The sequence below is a fragment of the Schistocerca nitens genome, chromosome 12, assembly GCF_023898315.1.
Source record: "Schistocerca nitens isolate TAMUIC-IGC-003100 chromosome 12, iqSchNite1.1, whole genome shotgun sequence".
NCBI classification, from domain to species: domain Eukaryota; kingdom Metazoa; phylum Arthropoda; class Insecta; order Orthoptera; family Acrididae; genus Schistocerca; species Schistocerca nitens.
This window is the reverse complement of record NC_064625.1, coordinates 29,525,070-29,545,256: the sequence shown is the minus strand read 5'-3', so window position 1 is coordinate 29,545,256 and position 20,187 is coordinate 29,525,070. Positions and strand designations below refer to the sequence as shown.

The 20,187-nt window shown below is 44.1% G+C and overlaps 1 protein-coding gene across 1 annotated transcript in view; it reads left to right on the top strand.

Annotated features, from left to right (window-relative positions):
- Positions 1 to 20,187, top strand: part of LOC126215126 (corticotropin-releasing factor-binding protein) — a 1,136,034-nt gene that overhangs the window by 1,089,242 nt on the left and 26,605 nt on the right. Inside the window, exon 7 of the mRNA XM_049941787.1 lies at positions 16,617 to 16,725. Within this exon, the coding sequence (XP_049797744.1) occupies positions 16,617 to 16,725 (109 nt within the window). The remainder of the gene's footprint in view (positions 1 to 16,616; positions 16,726 to 20,187) is intronic.

Sequence of the window (20,187 nt, the reverse complement as noted above, 5' to 3'; positions counted from 1 at the left end):
AAACACTGTACCTTACGATGGACATGAACCTTCATGAGAACTAAATTCATTGGCCTACCTGTGCACACGGAACGCTCCCTACCTGTACACACGGAACGCTCGTCTGCGCTGCAACCTGCCACTATTGGGATAATGATGGGACTGTCAAAAATCAAATTTCGTTTGCCTTACTTGCGACGTGTAGTGCAAGACGGTATCTCGCCAGTTTTCACAAAAAATTCTTCTGCAGCACACAATTCGCGATGTTCAATGCGAGTGTATAAACACATTCATAAAGGTAAAGAATGAAAAATGAGAAACTAAAGTTAACGACTGATAAACGAGAACAAAGAATCCAAGATATCTATGCTTCATTAAGCCATTGCGCAGTGGTTAGACACTGGACTCGCATTCGGGAGGACGACGGTTCAATCCCGCGTCCGGCCATCCTGATTTAGGTTTTCCGTGATTTCCCTAAATCGCTCCAGGCAAATGCCGGGATGGTTCCTTTCAAAGGGCACGGCCGACTTCCTTCCCCGTACTTCCCTAATCCGATGAGACCGATGACCTCGCTGTCTGGTCTCCTTCCCCAAACCAACCAACCAACCAACCATTAAGCCAAAACCACAATACACCCTTTCATAAAGTTCTCTGAACAAGACAAGTTAGCAATATATTTTTAATAATTTTCCTGTGTACAATTTCTTTCCTTCACACTTGTTAAAAAAAAAATGACTCTGAGCACTATGGGACTTAGAACTACTTAAACCTAACTAACCTAAGGACATCACAAGCATCCATGCCCGAGGCAGGATTCGAACCTGCGACCGTAGCGGTCGCGCGGTTCCAGACTGTAGCGCCTAGAACCGCTCGGCCACTCAGGCCGGCCACTTGTTTCAATTATAAGACAAAACCATATGTTGCATTATAATATTCCCACAGTAAACTTTGACCATACGCAATGTTCCAACAAGAAGAAACTGAGGGCAGGCCAACTTCCATCGTTTTCAAACCTAGTACATAACCAGACTGAGTAACACACACTACACTGCACTATTCTCTGACTTGGCGCCGCGCGGTCTCAGGCGTCTGGTCACGGTCTGCGCGTCTCTCCCCCCCCCCCCCCCCCCCCTCCTCGGAGGTTCGAGTCTTCCCTCGGGCATGGTGTTGTCCATAGCGTAAGTTAGTTTAAGTTAGAGTAAGTAGTGTGTAGGCTTAGGGACCGATAACCTAAGTAGTTTGGTCCCATAAGATCTTATCACAAATTTCAATTTTTTTTTTCTCTGACTTGCTCTAACATCTTTGGTCTCAAAACACAGACTTACAAAGAATATGATTATATCGATACTACAGATGTTGAGCACATTTACCAGATTCTCAACTTCATTCACCGAGCGAGGTGGCGCAGCGGTTCGACACTGGACTCTCATTCGGGAGGACGACTGTTCAATCCCGCGTCCGGCCATCCTGATTTAGGTTTTCCGTGATTTCCCTAAACCATTCCAGGCAAATGCCGGGATGGTTCCTCTGAAAGGGCACGGCCGACTTCCTTCCCCATCCTTCCCTAATCCGATGAGACCGATGACCCCGCTGTCTGGTCTCCTTCCCCAAGCAACCAACCAACCAACCTCAACTTCATTCACAATTATGGCTAAAACCTCGTGAAAATCGACATGGCAAATCACACAGTCCCCTTTCTATCTCTATTTGGTCATCTGGTCGAATCGTACAATATCCAAATTTGTGGAACGTTCAGATGTATCATTGTCTGGATGTTGGACTGCGTGAAAACGTGAGGGCTGGCATACTAGTTGTCGAGGTCCCGGTTGACCACATCTGACAACCACTAGGGCAGATAGCCATATTGTGCACCAAACACGTCTTAACTGTATCTGCCATCCTAGGGCAAGTAATGGCCTCCCCGAAACAGTCTGTTTCATTCCCCATCATCGGAGGGATAGCAGTAGGAGCCAGACAAAGCACTTACCGTATCATGCGTAGGCTGCCGTTGACACAACACGAGCGGTAGTGTTTGGAGTGGTGCCGTTATTGGAAAGCATTTTATTTATTTATTTATTTATTTATGTATTTATTTCGTGTTCCATAGATCCATATGGGAACATATCCCTGGATATAAAACGAGCCAAGGTTTTTACACAGTATTGTTTTGTACACAGATACATTGATCTTATCATTAGATTAAAGAAACTGTGAAGTTTACCATATACACTCACATATTAGTTAAGATACAGGACATCTGAAGGAATATACAGTCATACATAAATCTGGGTATTGTATTAAGTTACACTGTACTTACAGAGTATGATTAATCAATTGTAGAGGTCATACAGTAAGGTTTAAGCACAAACAAGAGATTCTATGCATTTTTGATAAGAAATTCATCAATACTGTAACAAGATTCATCTAAAAGGAACTGCTTCAGATTTTCTTTAAACTTTGGCATGTTTCCTACCAGGTCTTTAATGTGCGGTGGGAGGGCATTAAAAATCTTGGTGCCACTGTATAAAACCCCTTTCTGGACCATGCTTTTCGTTTTTAGCTCATAATGGATATCCAGCTCCCTTCGGGTGTTATAACTGTGGTATGAGCTATTGATTTTGAATAAGTTGCTGTTTTTTGAAACAAAGCAGGTGTTGTAAGGATTGTAGAGATCTAAACAGATCCCTGCACGAGTGCCTAGGATGTACTCCAAACATAGTTTTTATTGCTCGCTTCTGTGCATGGAACACTTTTTTTGCTATTGGTTGATTCCCAAAAATATTATACCATAGGCCATAAGTTGGTGAAAATAGCCAAAATATGCAGTTTTTATTGTGCTCATTTCCCTAGTGTTTGAAATAATTATTATTAAGGTAAACGTTGCTGAGCTTAGCCTTTTGCACAGATCTTGAATATGGTGGTGCCACTTCATTTCGCTATCTATATGCAGTGGAGGACTCAACCTTTAAAATCTCGTGCTCACCCATTTTTAGGTTCATTTCATTAGTATCATTTGTGTTAGAAGAGAAGTGAAAGTAATTTGTCTTTTTTAGGTTGACTGTAAGGCCATTGGTTTCAAACCAGTTTGTCAAATCTGCAAAAGTTTTATTTGCAGCCTCATTTGACACATTCCCTGAGAGATTACTAAGTGATAAAGTGGTGTCGTCAGCAAACATTGGTATTTTCCCATATTCTGTACATAGTGCTAAGTCATTTATAAATATTAGAAAGAGCAGTGGGCCCAATACTGAGCCTTGAGGTACTCCTGCAGTAATGGAGCCCCATTCTGAAGATACCTGGCCGCCATGCAGTCCTTCCACGATTACTTTCTGCTTTCTACCACACAGATAGGATTCAAGCCACGTGCCTATAGTTCCACCCATTCCTAGGGTCTTGGCTTTACTCAAGAGAATATGGTGACTTACACTGTCCAAAGCTTTTGACAGGCCACAAAATGTCCCAACCGTCATCATATTATTATTTATGGCTTCCATAACATTGTCAACAAAGGCATATATTGCATCCACTGTTGATACCCCTTTCCGAAAGCCAAACTGGCTACTGCTGAGGATGTTATATTTACTAAGATGCTCAACCATTCTGCTATGCATCAATTTCTCTAGTACCTTGGAGAAAACTGAGAGTAATGAAATTGGTCGATAGTTTGTAGCCTTAGTCTTTTCTCCCTTTTTATAAATTGGTCATATAAGCCCATATTTTAGCCTGTCACGAAAAACAACTACTTCCATGGACTAATGAGACATAGTGTAGGGAAGCAGCCTACTCACGCCGTATAAAATTCACATCAGTCTTTCCATTGTGTGCCAGCCTAGTCCGCTGTAACTAGCTCTGACGTCATAAATGTTGCGCAATATTTTAAAAATCAAGTAAATAACCTGAAACGTTTCTAGCATGTCAAGAGTAATACTAAATCAATATGTGTTGAATATCAGTTCAATAACGTTAACCATTTTCGAAATCTGGACGTTTTTCTGTAAAAATCATTGGCGCAACAGAAAAGAGCTAGAAACTTAAAAATTTATATTTAGATTCCTTTTTCATAATAATTGAGTAGAAACAGTGTTCTGGATCTCACAAATTAAAATTTTTGTTGAAATTCATGATTTTCTGGTTTTTGTCTTAAAAATTAAGGAAGCAAGATAGATTAAGTAGGCTAATAAATAAGGCTAGGATGTTTAAATTTAAGTAGAAGGGAGATCCGCTATAATCATAAAGATGTGAGAAGTTTCAATTGAATAACTACACTCCTGGAAATGGAAAAAAGAACACATTGACACCGGTGTGTCAGACCCACCATACTTGCTCCGGACACTGCGCGAGGGCTGTACAAGCAATGATCACACGCACGGCACAGCGGACACACCAGGAACCGCGGTGTTGGCCGTCGAATGGCGCTAGCTGCGCAGCATTTGTGCACCGCCGCCGTCAGTGTCAGCCAGTTTGCCGTGGCATACGGAGCTCCATCGCAGTCTTTAACACTGGTAGCATGCCGCGACAGCGTGGACGTGAACCGTATGTGCAGTTGACGGACTTTGAGCGAGGGCGTATAGTGGGCATGCGGGAGGCCGGGTGGACGTACCGCCGAATTGCTCAACACGTGGGGCGTGAGGTCTCCACAGTACATCGATGTTGTCGCCAGTGGTCGGCGGAAGGTGCACGTGCCCGTCGACCTGGGACCGGACCGCAGCGACGCACGGATGCACGCCAAGACCGTAGGATCCTACGCAGTGCCGTAGGGGACCGCACCGCCACTTCCCAGCAAATTAGGGACACTGTTGCTCCTGGGGTATCGGCGAGGACCATTCGCAACCGTCTCCATGAGGCTGGGCTACGGTCCCGCACACCGTTAGGCCGTCTTCCACTCACGCCCCAACATCGTGCAGCCCGCCTCCAGTGGTGTCGCGACAGGCGTGAATGGAGGGACGAATGGAGACGTGCCGTCTTCAGCGATGAGAGTCGCTTCTGCCTTGGTGCCAATGATGGTCGTATGCGTGTTTGGCGCCGTGCAGGTGAGCGCCACAATCAGGACTGCATAGGACCGAGGCACACAGGGCCAACACCCGGCATCATGGTGTGGGGAGCGATCTCCTACACTGGCCGTACACCACTGGTGATCGTCGAGGGGACACTGAATAGTGCACGGTACATCCAAACCGTCATCGAACCCATCGTTCTACCATTCCTAGACCGGCAAGGGAACTTGCTGTTCCAACAGGACAGTGCACGTCCGCATGTATCCCGTGCCACCCAACGTGCTCTAGAAGGTGTAAGTCAACTACCCTGGCCAGCAAGATCTCCGGATCTGTCCCCCATTGAGCATGTTTGGGACTGGATGAAGCGTCGTCTCACGCGGTCTGCACGTCCAGCACGAACGCTGGTCCAACTGAGGCGCCAGGTGGAAATGGCATGGCAAGCCGTTCCACAGGACTACATCCAGCATCTCTACGATCGTCTCCATGGGAGAATAGCAGCCTGCATTGCTGCGAAAGGTGGATATACACTGTACTAGTGCCGACATTGTGCATGCTCTGTTGCCTGTGTCTATGTGCCTGTGGTTCTGTCAGTGTGATCATGTGATGTATCTGACCCCAGGAATGTGTCAATAAAGTTTCCCCTTCCTGGGACAATGAATTCACGGTGTTCTTATTTCAATTTCCAGGAGTGTATAAAACTATAGCGACAGCGTATCTCCAAAGGGCAAGTTCAGAGCTCGTCTACTGCGTGTAGTGTAATTAAATTAATTCTCCCGCCCAAAATATTTGACTTAGCCACGTCAGACTTTTATTATGATTACTTACCTGTGTGCTGAATGCACATTTAAATTGAGAGCTTCATCGGCCATCAGCAAAGGAAGCAATGATTTATTCAATAACTTGAAGTGGTGCCTTACTAGCCCAGCGGCTAGTCGGGAGAGCCGATTTGATCAGGCGTTCCCTTAGTCGTCCGCACCGCGGCTTTATATATAAGAACGCTGCGCGAGAAAGTAAGGCCCCAGTTCTCTCCAGACGCTAAGTAGCACGCCATCTGTGCCGGGAGTCGCGTAGCGTCCGTATCATTGCTATAAACAGCCTCGGATGCCGTATTAAGTTACTCGGGATACGCATAACTATGAAATCATTTTCGAGTGAAGTGTTAATTCTGGGATGACCTTAATGATCTATCTTCAGTTTGCGTATGTCGTATTTTCACGTGCCGTCGCGGGACAGACATTCTACCATTATTTAACGTGGCGTTTGATGAACATTATCATCAAATTATGGCGAGCATTCACTTAAACATTTAGTTTGAACAGTTATAGTTGCATCAGCGCATTAGACTCTGAACTGCTCTGGTAGTTGGATTGTTTGGATTCTTTTGGTCTGTGACTTTCAGAATATTATGAACTTGTTAGTAAGTGTGGTTTTTGATTATGAATCCCAGACAATCTCCTAATTCCTCAGAGCTATAAGCTGTAGCTATAAATGTATTTCTCAGATGAAGTGGGCACTAGGAATTCTAATTACAGGCTTCACGTTTTGCTAATCACTTTCTGGTTGCCAATATTGTACGAGGGGCGTTCAGAAAGTAAGCTCCGATCGGTCGCGAAATGGAAACGACTATGAAAATCCGATAAAGCTTTGCACAGATGTGTTGGGTAGTGTTTCTAGTATAACCCCAGTTAGCATCACGTCGCTCTTCTCATTTCTGAGCTCGCAGTGAGTGCGTAAAGATGTCTAGAAAATAGTGTCTGCCGCCAAGTACGAGGGCCTGGTGAGAAATTTCGCCTGAAGCTATGCAGCTAACATTACGTAACTCTCGTGCTGTTTCTTCTTCAAGACAATTCTCAGCTGCATTCTGCAGGGGCAATGAAGATGCTCCTGCATCGTTTTCAAATGGAAATGTGAGATTACCCACAATACAGTCCGCAATTGTCTCCCCCTGAGTTTCATCTCTGGTCACATGAACCGCTGTCTTTGAAGACAACATTTTGACACAGACAACGAGGTGTAGGCCAGCGTGGAGAATTGGCGGAAAGCACTGGCGGCTGCCTTCTATGATGAGGCTATTGAAAAGTTGGTACAACGCTATGACAAAAGTCTAAGTCAGAACGGCGACTACGTAGAGAAGTAGCTGAAAGGTGTAGCTAATTGTTACAAGTAAAACATTTCTGATGTTCACTGTGGTTTCAATTTGGCAATCAATCGGAGCTTACTTTCTGAACAGGCCTCGTATTTAGAGAGCCAGTGTTGAGAACGGCAAAAGACAGGATAATTAATAGGAACATTTTACAACAATAAATCCACCCGCCGCCCCACATATGGTTAATCGGCAGGGAAATGCATCTTTTCTACATTACATTTTATAACAACAACAAAATAATACCACCCGCCGCCCCACAATAGCTTAACGTGTTCATTGTTCAGCAGTGGATCACAGTTCTGCACTACCCCGAATGACGATCGTTGGCGAGTATTGTGGTGACCTGGTGAGAGGTCCCATACTTGCAATGTTTTTATTCCCGGCGGGGTCGGGGATTTTCTCTGCCTCGTGATGACTGGGTGTTGTGTGCTGTCCTTAGGTTAGTTAGGTTTAAGTAGTTGTAAGTTCTAGGGGACTGATGACCACAGATGTTAAGTCCCATAGTGCTCAGAGCTATTTTGCAATGTTTTGGAGAGACACAGCAGTGTTGTTCCTATGGGTCACGGTGTGGGGGAGGGTCGGGTACGACTTGGGGTCACGGCTGGTAGTGTGTGAAGGAGTTTGACGGCACAACGGTACACGACAGACATCCTGCATCCCCATGCCTTACCTCTTATGTGACAGTATCCTGGCGCCATTTTTCAGAAGGACAACGCTCGTCCAGACATGCCTGTGTTTGGTACTCCTCTGGGTAATGAGTCCATAGATCTCTCCTCGAAAGAACACGTGTGGGACCAGTGCAGATGTCAACTCCGTCTCCGTGTCAGTATGCCAGATATCGAGGATCAGTTAAAACTGCTGGCTAGTTTGCCTCGGGAGAGGATACAACGATCTTACTGCACCCTTCCCAACGAGATTAGTACATGGATCCAGATCAGAGTGACTGCAACGTCATGCTGGTAATTGGCTCCATGTAGCCCATTCCTTTGGAAATTTGATTCCATTCTGTAGTCACTCAAATAACATCACACATCCTCTAACATATTAACAAGGGGAGGCCACGACGCTTGGAACGCGGATTTACTGCAAACTTCGTACACTCGTAGTACTCCATTAGGACAACAAAATGTGTAAGCAGTAGCATGTACTTCTCAAGCGTTATTGAGAAAATCGCAAGATAATTTCGGTCTCAAATATATACCTGTGCGTGGCCATTTCTACCATGAAGCGGCGGAAGCCTAGTGGATAGCGTTCAAACCCCGTAATCGTTGGGTCACTGGATCGAGTCCCGTTCGTCGTTTTTTTTTATTTTCAACACAGTCATTTCTTTTACTATCTATATTACAATCGATATAATGGGCAAAATACGTGTAATCGGATGAACTTTTATTAAATTTAGAATGTTATTTGGCAGTCTACAAATTTTTATTATCACAAATAATATAATATTCATAACTATCGACTAGTAAACGACCAAACGCATAAAGTGATACTGAAAATGTATGCTTGTGCGTTATTTGAGAAATCCCTCATACCTGAAAGGAGGCCAAAGCGACTTGTTACCTCCAAGTTTATGAGCGGCACAGACGGCTTTCGAAAGATGTACAATTAATCGTCGCTTTCGACATTACGAGTAAAAGTTGCAGAATGGTATTTTTCGTAAAAACATGGAAAACATAAAGTTAAAAGGCAACAGCTGCATTGAATAAATGCTATGTTTCCGTATACACAAGGTCTTTTGAGGTTTTCCGTGGGGAAACGAACCTCGTTAACATTTTCAAAAACCTGTTGCGCGGTGTGGGAACCTTACCAGATACGACTGATTGAGTACATCGAGAAAGTTCAAAAAAAATGCAGCACGTTTTGTATTATCGCGAAATATGGGAGAGTGTGTCACAGAAATGATACAGGATTTGCGATGGACATCATTAAAAGAAAGCCGTTTTTCGTTGCGACGGAATCTTCTCACGAAATTCCAATCACCAAATTCTCCTCCGAATGCGAAAATATTTTGTTGACACCGACTTACATAGGGAGGAACTATCACGACGATAAAATAAGGGAAATCAGAGGTTGTACGGAAAGATATAGGTGTTCATTCTTCCCGCGCACTATACGAGATTGGAATAATAGAGAATTGTGAAGGTGGTTCGATGAACCCTCTGCCAGGCACTTAAATGTTATTTGCAGAGTATCCATGTAGATGAACCTCTCTTTCAGACGATAATTTGGAAGCAAACCATGCATAATGCAGCATTTCCTTAAATATCGGTGCTGCTAATTGGTCGTGCAGTATCGACTGTACAGGGTGATTCAAAAAGAATACCACAACTTTAAAAATGTGTATTTAATGAAAGAAACATAATATAACCTTCTGTTATACATCATTACAAAGAGTATTTAAAAAGGTTTTTTTTCACTCAAAAACAAGTTCAGAGATGTTCAATATGGCCACCTCCAGACACTCGAGCAATATCAACCCGATACTCCAACTCGTTCCACACTCTCTGTAGCATATCAGGCGTAACAGTTTGGATAGCTGCTGTTATTTCTCGTTTCAAATCATCAATGGTGGCTGGGAGAGGTGGCCGAAACACCATATCCTTAACATACCCCCATAAGAAAAAATCGCAGGGGGTAAGATCAGGGCTTCTTGGAGGCCAGTGATGAAGTGCTCCGTCACGGGCTGCCTGGCGGCCGATCCATCGCCTCGTGTAGTTGACGTTTCATAACTAACCTTTTTCGTAGGACTCTCCATACAGTTGATTGTGGAATTTGCAGCTCTCTGCTAGCTCTGCGAGTCGATTTTCCTGGGCTGCGAGCAAATGCTTGCTGGATGCGTGCTACATTTTCATCACTCGTTCTTGGCCGTCCAGAACTTTTCCCTTTGCACAAATACCCATTCTCTGTAAACTGTTTATACCAACGTTTAATACACCACCTATCAGGAGGTTTAACACCATACTTCGTTCGAAATGCACGCTGAACAACTGTCGTCGATTCACTTCTGCCGTACTCAATAACACAAAAAGCTTTCTGTTGAGCGGTCGCCATCTTAGCATCAACTGACGCTGACGCCTAGTCAACAGCGCCTCAAGCGAACAAATGTACAACTAAATGAAACTTTATAGCTCCCTTAATTCGCCGACAGATAGTGCTTAGCTCTGCCTATTGTCGTTGCAGAGTTTTAAATTCCTAAAGTTGTGGTATTCTTTTTGAATCACCCTGTACAGTCGATACTGTATTTTAATAGCGTCTTCACGAGAAGCAATTTCTCGTTCTCTTTCGATTAAATACGAAGAATTTTGAATACTCGGACAAATATACATTTTCTGTATCACTTTATGCGTTTGGTAGTTTGCTAATCGATAGTAAATTATATTATTTGCGATAATAAAAATTTTTAGAGTGCCGAAAACATTGTAAATTTAATAAAAGCTCATCCGATTACACGTATTTTTCCCATTATATCAATTATAATATAAATAGTAAAAGAAATGACTGTGTTCGAAATGAAAAAAGAAACTGACGAACGGTACTCGATCCAGCGACCCGACGATTACGGGGCTTGAACGCTATCCACTTTATTTTTTTTTACTTTTTTTCATTCCACAAAAACAGTGAAAAAAACGGCTACAATGAAATGACATAAATAAGGTGACAGATAATTGCAGTCATAAATTACAGCATTCAAAGAATGAGTCTTTAGCAGTAGCACAATTCAGCACCGTCACTGTCACCTTCAGCTGGTGGCAGTTCAGCATGCACATTTTCTTCTTCTGCAGCCGGTTCCTCATCATCATTTCCCAGACCCAAATTAATCATTCAGTAAATCCTTGATGTGTGTCCCTTCCAGGGTAAATTACGTGGACAGAAGAGAAGTCCCGAACAGCGACATCGCAAAATACTTTACCGCCTTGTTATTTTTGTCAGTTCCAGCCTTCTAAACGCATCCATAGGGAGTTCAAGATCTTCCTTTATATCAGACACCAGACGCTTGTCGCCATATTCTTGTATCTGCTGTACTACTGATGTATTTTTCATGTGTGACTTGCAGGTGAGGTTAGGGTCGGGAACGTGACCCAGCCCATTCCCTCTCTACTAGGGATCCAGTTCCTAACCTGTACCCATTCTGTTGAAGACAATTCGGAACATGTTACCATATTTCTTATTGTGATTCTGATATTTAAGTATTTTCTCGAATTCATTTTCCATATACATCTTGTATTCAATATGTTCATCGCTCCCAATATTGTTAAAAACATAACTTGTATATTTGCCCATTAACCAAATCACTGCGTTATTTTTTGCCTGAGGGTAGTAACTTTCCTCTGGTCTGAAGAAAATGTTGTTGTTGTTGTGGTCTTCCGTCCTGAGTCTGGTTTGATGCAGCTCTCCATGCTACTCTATCCTGTGCAAGCCTCTTCATCTCCCAGTACCTACTGCAACCTACATCCTTCTGAATCTGCTTAGTGTATTCATCTCTTGGTCTCCCCCTACGATTTTTACCCTCCACGCTGCCCTCCAGTACTAAATTGGTGATCCCTTGATGCCTCAGAACATGTCCTACCAACCGATCCCTTCTTCTGGTCAAGTTGTGCCACAAACTCCTCTTCTCCCCAATTCTATTCAATACTTCCTCATTAGTTATGTGATCTACCCATCTAATCTTCAGCATTCTTCTGTAGCACCACATTTAGAAAGCTTCTATTCTCTTCTTGCCCAAACTATTTACTGTCCATGTTTCACTTCCATACATGGCTACACCCCATGCAAATACTTTCAGAAACGACTTCCTGACACATAAATCTATACTCGATGTTAACAAATTTCTCTTCTTCAGAAACGCTTTCCTTCCCATTGCCAGTCTACATTTTATATCGTCTCTACTTCGACCATCATCAGTTATTTTGCTCCCCAAATAGCAAAACTCCTTTACTACTTTAAGTGTCTCATTTCCTAATCTAATGTTAGTAGGTACATTGTTTGCTGTAGGCTTCCGCCGCTTCATGGTAGAAATGGCCACGCATAGGTATATACACTCCTGGAAATTGAAATAAGAACACCGTGAATTCATTGTCCCAGGAAGGGGAAACTTTATTGACACATTCCTGGGGTCAGATACATCACATGATCACACTGACAGAACCACAGGCACATAGACACAGGCAACAGAGCATGCACAATGTCGGCACTAGTACAGTGTATATCCACCTTTCGCAGCAATGCAGGCTGCTATTCTCCCATGGAGACGATCGTAGAGATGCTGGATGTAGTCCTGTGGAACGGCTTGTCATGCCATTTCCACCTGGCGCCTCAGTTGGACCAGCGCTCGTGCTGGACGTGCAGACCGCGTGAGACGACGCTTCATCCAGTCCCAAACATGCTCAATGGGGGACAGATCCGGAGATCTTGCTGGCCAGGGTAGTTGACTTACACCTTCTAGAGCACGTTGGGTGGCACAGGATACGTGCGGACGTGCATTGTCCTGTTGGAACAGCAAGTTCCCTTGCCGGTCTAGGAATGGTAGAACGATGGGTTCTATGACGGTTTGGATGTACCGTGCACTATTCAGTGTCCCCTCGACGATCACCAGTGGTGTACGGCCAGTGTAGGAGATCGCTCCCCACACCATGATGCCGGGTGTTGGCCCTGTGTGCCTCGGTCCTATGCAGTCCTGATTGTGGCGCTCACCTGCACGGCGCCAAACACGCATACGACCATCATTGGCACCAAGGCAGAAGCGACTCTCATCGCTGAAGACGACACGTCTCCATTCGTCCCTCCATTCACGCCTGTCGCGACACCACTGGAGGCGGGCTGCACGATGTTGGGGCGTGAGCGGAAGACGGCCTAACGGTGTGCGGGACCGTAGCCCAGCTTCATGGAGACGGTTGCGAATGGTCCTCGCCGATACCCCAGGAGCAACAGTGTCCCTAATTTGCTGGGAAGTGGCGGTGCTGTCCCCTACGGCACTGCGTAGGATCCTACGGTCTTGGCGCGCATCCGTGCGTCGCTGCGGTCCGGTCCCAGGTCGACGGGCACGTGCACCTTCCGCCGACCACTGGCGACAACATCGATGTACTGTGGAGACCTCACGCCCCACGTGTTGAGCAATTCGGCGGTACGTCCATCCGGCCTCCCGCATCCCCACTATACGCCCTCGCTCAAAGTCCGTCAACTGCACATACGGTTCACGTCCACGCTGTCGCGGCATGCTACCAGTGTTAAAGACTGCGATGGAGCTCCGTATGCCACGGCAAACTGGCTGACACTGACGGCGGCGGTGCACAAATGCTGCGCAGCTAGCGCCATTCGACGGCCAACACCGCGGTTCCTGGTGTGTCCGCTGTGCCGTGCGTGTGATCATTGCTTGTACAGCCCTCTCGCAGTGTCCGGAGCAAGTATGGTGGGTCTGACACACCGGTGTCAATGTGTTCTTTTTTCCATTTCCAGGGGTGTATTTGAGACCGAAATTATCTTGCGATTTTCTCAACAACGTTTCAGAAGTACGCGCTACTGCTTACACATTTTGTTGTCCTAATGGAGTACTACGAGTGTACGAAGTTTGCAGTAAATCCGCGTTCCAAACGTTTGCCCTCCCCATGTAAGTTTCATTTCGTTTTCTCCTTCCCTTCCATCCGCATCACTCACTTTGCAAGGCAGTGTGATGCTTCTCATTATCTTCGTGTTGCAGAATCTCAGGATAGCGAACATGTTGGAAATGGGCGGGTGGCGCTCGGTGGGAATGTGAGTCGGCTGTGAGGCGTGCCGTCCCGGATGGCGCAGTGCTTAGCCCACCTCTCCCTAGTACACAGGAGATATCAGGTTCGAATCTTGGGCCAGTACGAATTTTCTCTCGTCACCGCTGATTCCGTGTAATGTCCCAATGCAGCTGACAGCAGTGATCCTCTCCCTTTGCTTTCCTTTCCGTCCCTCTCCACCTTCCATTTACACAGAATTGATCAACAGAAATTGAGTGTGGCAGAATGTAAGCATAGCACTCAAGTTTGGAGTAAGTAGCAGTTTACTGTTCATAACACTCCTGTATGTAAAGTACACAAGCGGCAAGACGCTGTCAATGCCTTCGCTGCGCAGTGCCAATGGTACTGTTACCGACGACTGTGCCGCTAAAGCGGAGTTATTGAACGCAGTTTTCCGAAATTCCTTCACCAGGGAAGACGAATGGAATATTCCAGAATTTGAAACACGAACAGCTGCTAGCATGAGTTTCTTAGAAGTAGATACCTTAGGGGTTGCGAAGCAACTCAAATCGCTTGATACGGGCAAGTCTTCACGTCCAGATTGTATACCGATTAGGTTATTTTCAGATTACGCTGATACAGTAGCTCCCTACTTAGCAACCATATACAACCGCTCGCTCACCGATAGATCTGTACATACAGATTGGAAAATTGCGCAGGTCGCACCAGTGTTTAAGAAGGGTAGTAGGAATAATCCATCGAACTACAGATCCATATCACTGACGTCGGTTTGCAGTAGGGGTTTGGAGCATATACTGTATTCAAACATTATGAATCATCTCGAAAGAAACGATCTATTGATACGTAATCAGCATGGTTTCAGAAAACATCGTTCTTATGCAACGCAGCTAGCTCTTTATTCACACGAAGTAATGGCCGCTATCGACAGGGGATCTCAAGTTGATTCTGTATTTCTAGATTTCCGGAAAGCTTTTGACACCGTTCCTCACAAGCGACTTCTAATCGAGCTGCGGGCCTATGGGGTATCGTCTCAGTTGTGCGCCTGGATTCGTGATTTCCTGTCAGGAAGGTCGCAGTTCGTAGTAATAGACGGCAAATCACCGAGTAAAACTGAAGTGATATCAGGTGTTCCCCAGGGAAGCGTCGTGGGACCTCTGCCGTTCCTGATCTATATAAATGACCTGGGTGACAATCTGAGCAGTTCTCTTAGGTTGTTCGCAGATGATGCTGTAATTTACCGTCTAGTAAGGTCATCCGAAGACCAGTATCAGTTGCAAAGCGATTTAGAAAAGATTGCTGTATGGTGTGGCAGGTGGCAATTGACGCTAAATAACGAAAAGTGTGAGGTGATCCACATGAGTTCCAAAAGAAATCCGCTGGAATTCGATTACTCGATAAATAGTAAAATTCTCAAGGCTGTCAATTCAACTAAGTACCTGGGTGTTAAAATTACGAACAACTTCAGTTGGAAAGACCACATAGATAATATTGTGGGGAAGGCGAGCCGAAGGTTGCGTTTCATTGGCAGGACACTTAGAAGATGCAACAAGTCCACTAAAGAGACAGCTTACACTACACTCGTTCGTCCTCTGTTAGAATATTGCTGCGCGGTGTGGGATCCTTACCAGGTGGGATTGACGGAGGACATCGAAAGGGTGCAAAAAAGGGCAGCTCGTTTTGTATTATCACGTAATAGCGGAGAGAGTGTGACAGATATGATACGCGTGTTGGGATGGAAGTCATTAAAGCAAAGACGTTTTTCGTCGCGGCGAGATCTACTTGAAACGTCCCCTTAGAAAAATTAATGAATGACTGTGCTTAAACTGACACACAGTATTTTTAGCGCAACGCAATCTGACTTTCAATAATCCCTACAAAAGAATGGCCCTGACTAACATTAACCTATACCTCACAAAAATCTTCGTTACTCGAACTACTGCAATACAGCGAGCGCCACTACTGCCAGCTAAATAAAAGATTCAAACTACGGAAAGCACTAACTACTGATAGGCATAGTTAGCAAATGAAAGATTTTAATAGAGAACAAACAATGTATTTACCTTAATAGTGTTGAAAAATCATAATATACATAGCAGTTCATGACATCCAGTCTTACAAATTTCAAAACTCCGCCATTTCTCTCCCCACATCCACCACTGCTGGCGGCTCACCTCCAACTGCGCAACGCTACGCGCTGTTAACAGCCGACAGCCCAACACTACAATAGCGAATATTACAACAATGCCACCCAGCCACAGACTGCACACAGCATAGCCAGTGATTTTCATACAGAGCGCTACGTGGCGTTACCAATATAAAAGCCTAAACAGCGTACTTACATACTTACGAAATTTCAGTCACCAACTTTCTCTTCCGAATGCGAAAATATTTTGTTGAGCCCAACCTACATAGGTAGGAATGGTCATCAAAATAAAATAAGAGAAATCAGAGCTCGAACAGAAAGGTTTTGGTGTTCGTTTTTCCCGCGCGGTGTTCGGGAGTGGAATGGTAGAGAGATAGTATGATTGTGGTTCGATGAACCCTCTGCCAAGCACTTAAATGTGAATTGCGGAGTAATCATGTAGATGGAGATGTTGCAAGAACATCGACACTCTGCAGTAACTTATGTGACTCACTAAATGACAGCAGGAATAATTTAAGTCTGCGGTTCAAATCGCGTCCTACAGAGCAGTCGAGAGATGGCCTAGGATATCAGTTGGCTGTCCTGGGAGCGTGGTGTAATGTGTAACACGGCGATGTGTCGTGTTTCAGTGTGAGAACCGCGGCATGCCGGACTACGTGCAGTTGGGCGGCTCAGAGGGACTGGACACGGCCGCCCTCAACGTGGCCGACTCCATCTGCGGAATGGACTCCAAGCCAGGTACGTGGCGTACACGTTCTGCCATAGACACGCTGCGTGGATGAGGGCGCTAGCGCACAGTAGAGAGCCTGTATAGAGGCCGATACGGCGGCCATTTTTCTGCCAAACTGCGGGCGGGACGTTTGAATGGCCAGTAGTGGAGTACACACTCACCGAATCAAAAGTACAAGACAATATGGCGAAATCATTCGTTAAATGCCTTTCTTTACAGCTATAATATACTCATAGCAGCCTACTACGTATAGCACAGGAAAATTTGATACGGTGGCTGTAAAAATTATTCGTTACTTGCATTTATCTCCTTTAAAGTTCGTTTACTATACATATTGCAATGAAAGTAACATAAATAAAAAAATATAGTGTATAGTACTTGTTTTGTATCGGAAGTGCATAACGCTAAAGATTTAACGTACCTATATTACGTCAGATGAATGAAAGTCGTAAGCAGTTGTTTACTTGTGGCATGCAAAAAGTGTAAGACGTATTAGTACTTCTTGTCACGTCTTCAAACTTTTTGCGTGTCACAAGTAAACAACTGCTTAAGACTTCCTTTCAGACCCCTACCCAAACTTGAAATGAAAATTTTGAAATAAATGCATTTTTGCAACTAAAAAATTATAGAATCGTGTACCAATTGCTTAGAAAATTTTATTTTTTAATTTTGATACAAATTTTGAACCCACACAGTCGTGTGGGTCGGGATTATCTTACATATTTATGTCATTTCTTGCAGTGATATTCACGAAAGCAATTATTGTCTTTTGAGGAGGAGGAGGAGGAGGAGATTACTGTTTAACGTCCCGTCGACAACGTGGTCATTAGAGACGGAGCACAAGCTCGGATTACGGAAGGATGGGGAAGGAAATCGGCCGTGCCCTTTTTAAGGAACCATCCCGGCATTTGCCTGAAGCGATTTAGGGAAATCACGGAAAACCTAAATCAGGACGGCCGGACGCGGGATTGAACCGTCGTCCTCCCGAATGCGAGTCCAGTGTGCTAACCACTGCGCCACCTCGCTCGGTATTGTCTTTTTACAAACACAAATAAATATTACACTTCAGACATCTTGTTCTGTCCTCTTCTCGTCCTCTTCTTGCAATTTTTTTGCCTGCAGCAACGAGCTGAAGGATCAACAGTTCTCCAGTGATGATATTCGTCTAGCTGCTTCTCATCACATGGTGTGTGTGCTGGTTTGTACATTTTATTTGGTGGCTCTTAGTCGGATTCACTTTCATGTTCCTGTCCTGAAGAAGAAGAAATTAGCGTTTCCCCAATTACTTGTCGGAATCCAAGAAGATCTAAAGTGTTTTTATTTTAACTTTATTGGCTTCGCATTCAACTTTGTATTGTAACCAGGAATTGACGCAAGCCAAATCAGGTAAATGAATCAAAACTTTGAAAGTCCACTTTTTTGTCTTCAAGAAAGTCCTGTAGGTCTCCATCATTTGATCGCAGAGGTCCACTCCTCCCATACACATGTTGTACTTCACTACGACTGCAGGACATGGCACTAAGATGTACTTCTTTTCTGGTTTACTCCGTCTGTCAACATTGCTTACAGGTTCACATCCTCTACAAGTAGAGGCAAGGGTCACAGCTTTTGAATCTTTCCACTGGACAATGACTATTTTATCATCGTCCCTGCAGAATTCTTCCATATCTCCTCTCCTCAGTCTTTTTTCTTCTGTCAGGTGAACTGGTTTCACTCTGTTTTTCATTATGGTTCCTGTTCCTTCCAGCCCTAGGTCAAGTAACTGTTGCAATAATGGCAAAGCTGTAAAATATCTGTCAAAATATAGTCTTGCACCTTGAGGTAATGTTTGAGCAGGGCGAAGTATTACAGATGGCCCAAGACCAAGGCCAACATCTGGCAGAGGAGCTCATTTACCTTGATAAAATTCAAAATCTAGTACTAAATCTTTCGTTGTTGCCAAAACAAAGATTTTAATTCCCAAAGGGCGCGGTTTGTTTGGAACATACTGAGACAATGTGCAGCGTCCAGTAAATGGTACCATTTGCTCATCAATGGAATAATCATTTTCAGAGGGGCGTGGAAGTCTCAAACAAACACTGCGTATAACATTAATTGCAGGTTGTACTTTCCACAATCTATTAGTTTCTGATCCACGTGGAATGTAGTTAGTGTCCACAACATGCAGTGCTGTTCTGAGAGTGAAGAACCTGTCTCCAGGCATACAATCTGCAATAGTTGGCATACGCAATGACTTCTGCCAGTACATACGTGTACGAGGATATCTAATGCATCCCATAAGTACATGCATGCCATACAGCTTTTTTATCTCTTGAGGATTTGTATGAAGCAACTTCCCTTTCTTCGAAAAGTAGTAACTGTTAGTGCAGTCAGATGCTAACTGAAAAAAATCTTCTGGGTAGTACTCGCTGAGATAGCTCATTGGAGTTTTAATTTCCTGTCCTACCTCACTCTCTGAGTGCGCAAAAATTTTGGAGGTGAATGGTCTTTTTCTCCAAGTGGACAAACGGCAATGTGTGTTTCCACTGGTTTTTTAGAATTCTTTCGACTGTGTTGACTGGGAAAATTGTCCTGAACTTCTGGAGCAACTGGTAGCATTGTTGCAGAAGCATTGTTACAATTTTCCTCCTCGTCAGAGAAGATTCAGAGCTTTCTCCAAGTCTAGGTTTGATCGTTGGAAGAGTCCAAGTTGTATCTAATAATTCGTCATCACTACTGCAGACTTCCACTTCATAGTCATCTAATATGGCTGGAATTTCCTCGTCAGTAAGCCCTAAAACAAAACAAACAAAGGAACTGTGAAAATAATGCGTAAATACAATAGTAAAATGACTTATCTATTCCGTAATCTGTTCCGAATCGTAACCACAAACATCGACCGAAAACGACTTTATGCCGGTAAAATAGTCCCAACACGCACAATTGTGCGTGTGGATGTTACAGTCATTGTAGCTATGAAAGTATTCAAATAATTGTGGCGGACATATTTTTATTTACTTTTGTACACCTTTCGGAATCTCAAACACATTTTTCCAAATGTCAAAACGCAATAAACAAAGCACAATAAACGTTTACCTCGACAGACATGTTTCCGACCAGGCATCTTGAAAATTACCAAAGGTTAAGACACAATATCTCGCGTCTGTAACGAGATATCGATATAAATCGTGATGTATACGAAACAGCGATTCCTGTACATCGTGTGACTTGGGACTCAACTGCATAGCGGAATAATATGATGCTCAACGCAAATAAACCGCACCCACACAATTGTGCATGTCGGGTCTGAAAGGTATATATATATATATATATATATATATATATATATATATATATATATATATATATATATATATATATATATATATAACGTAGGTTTGTGTTAAAAAACGTACTTCTGTGCATTTTTGTATGGTTTGTATTAAACAGTTACACTAGCCCCTCTCCTCACGTTCGGTCTGTGGAATCGG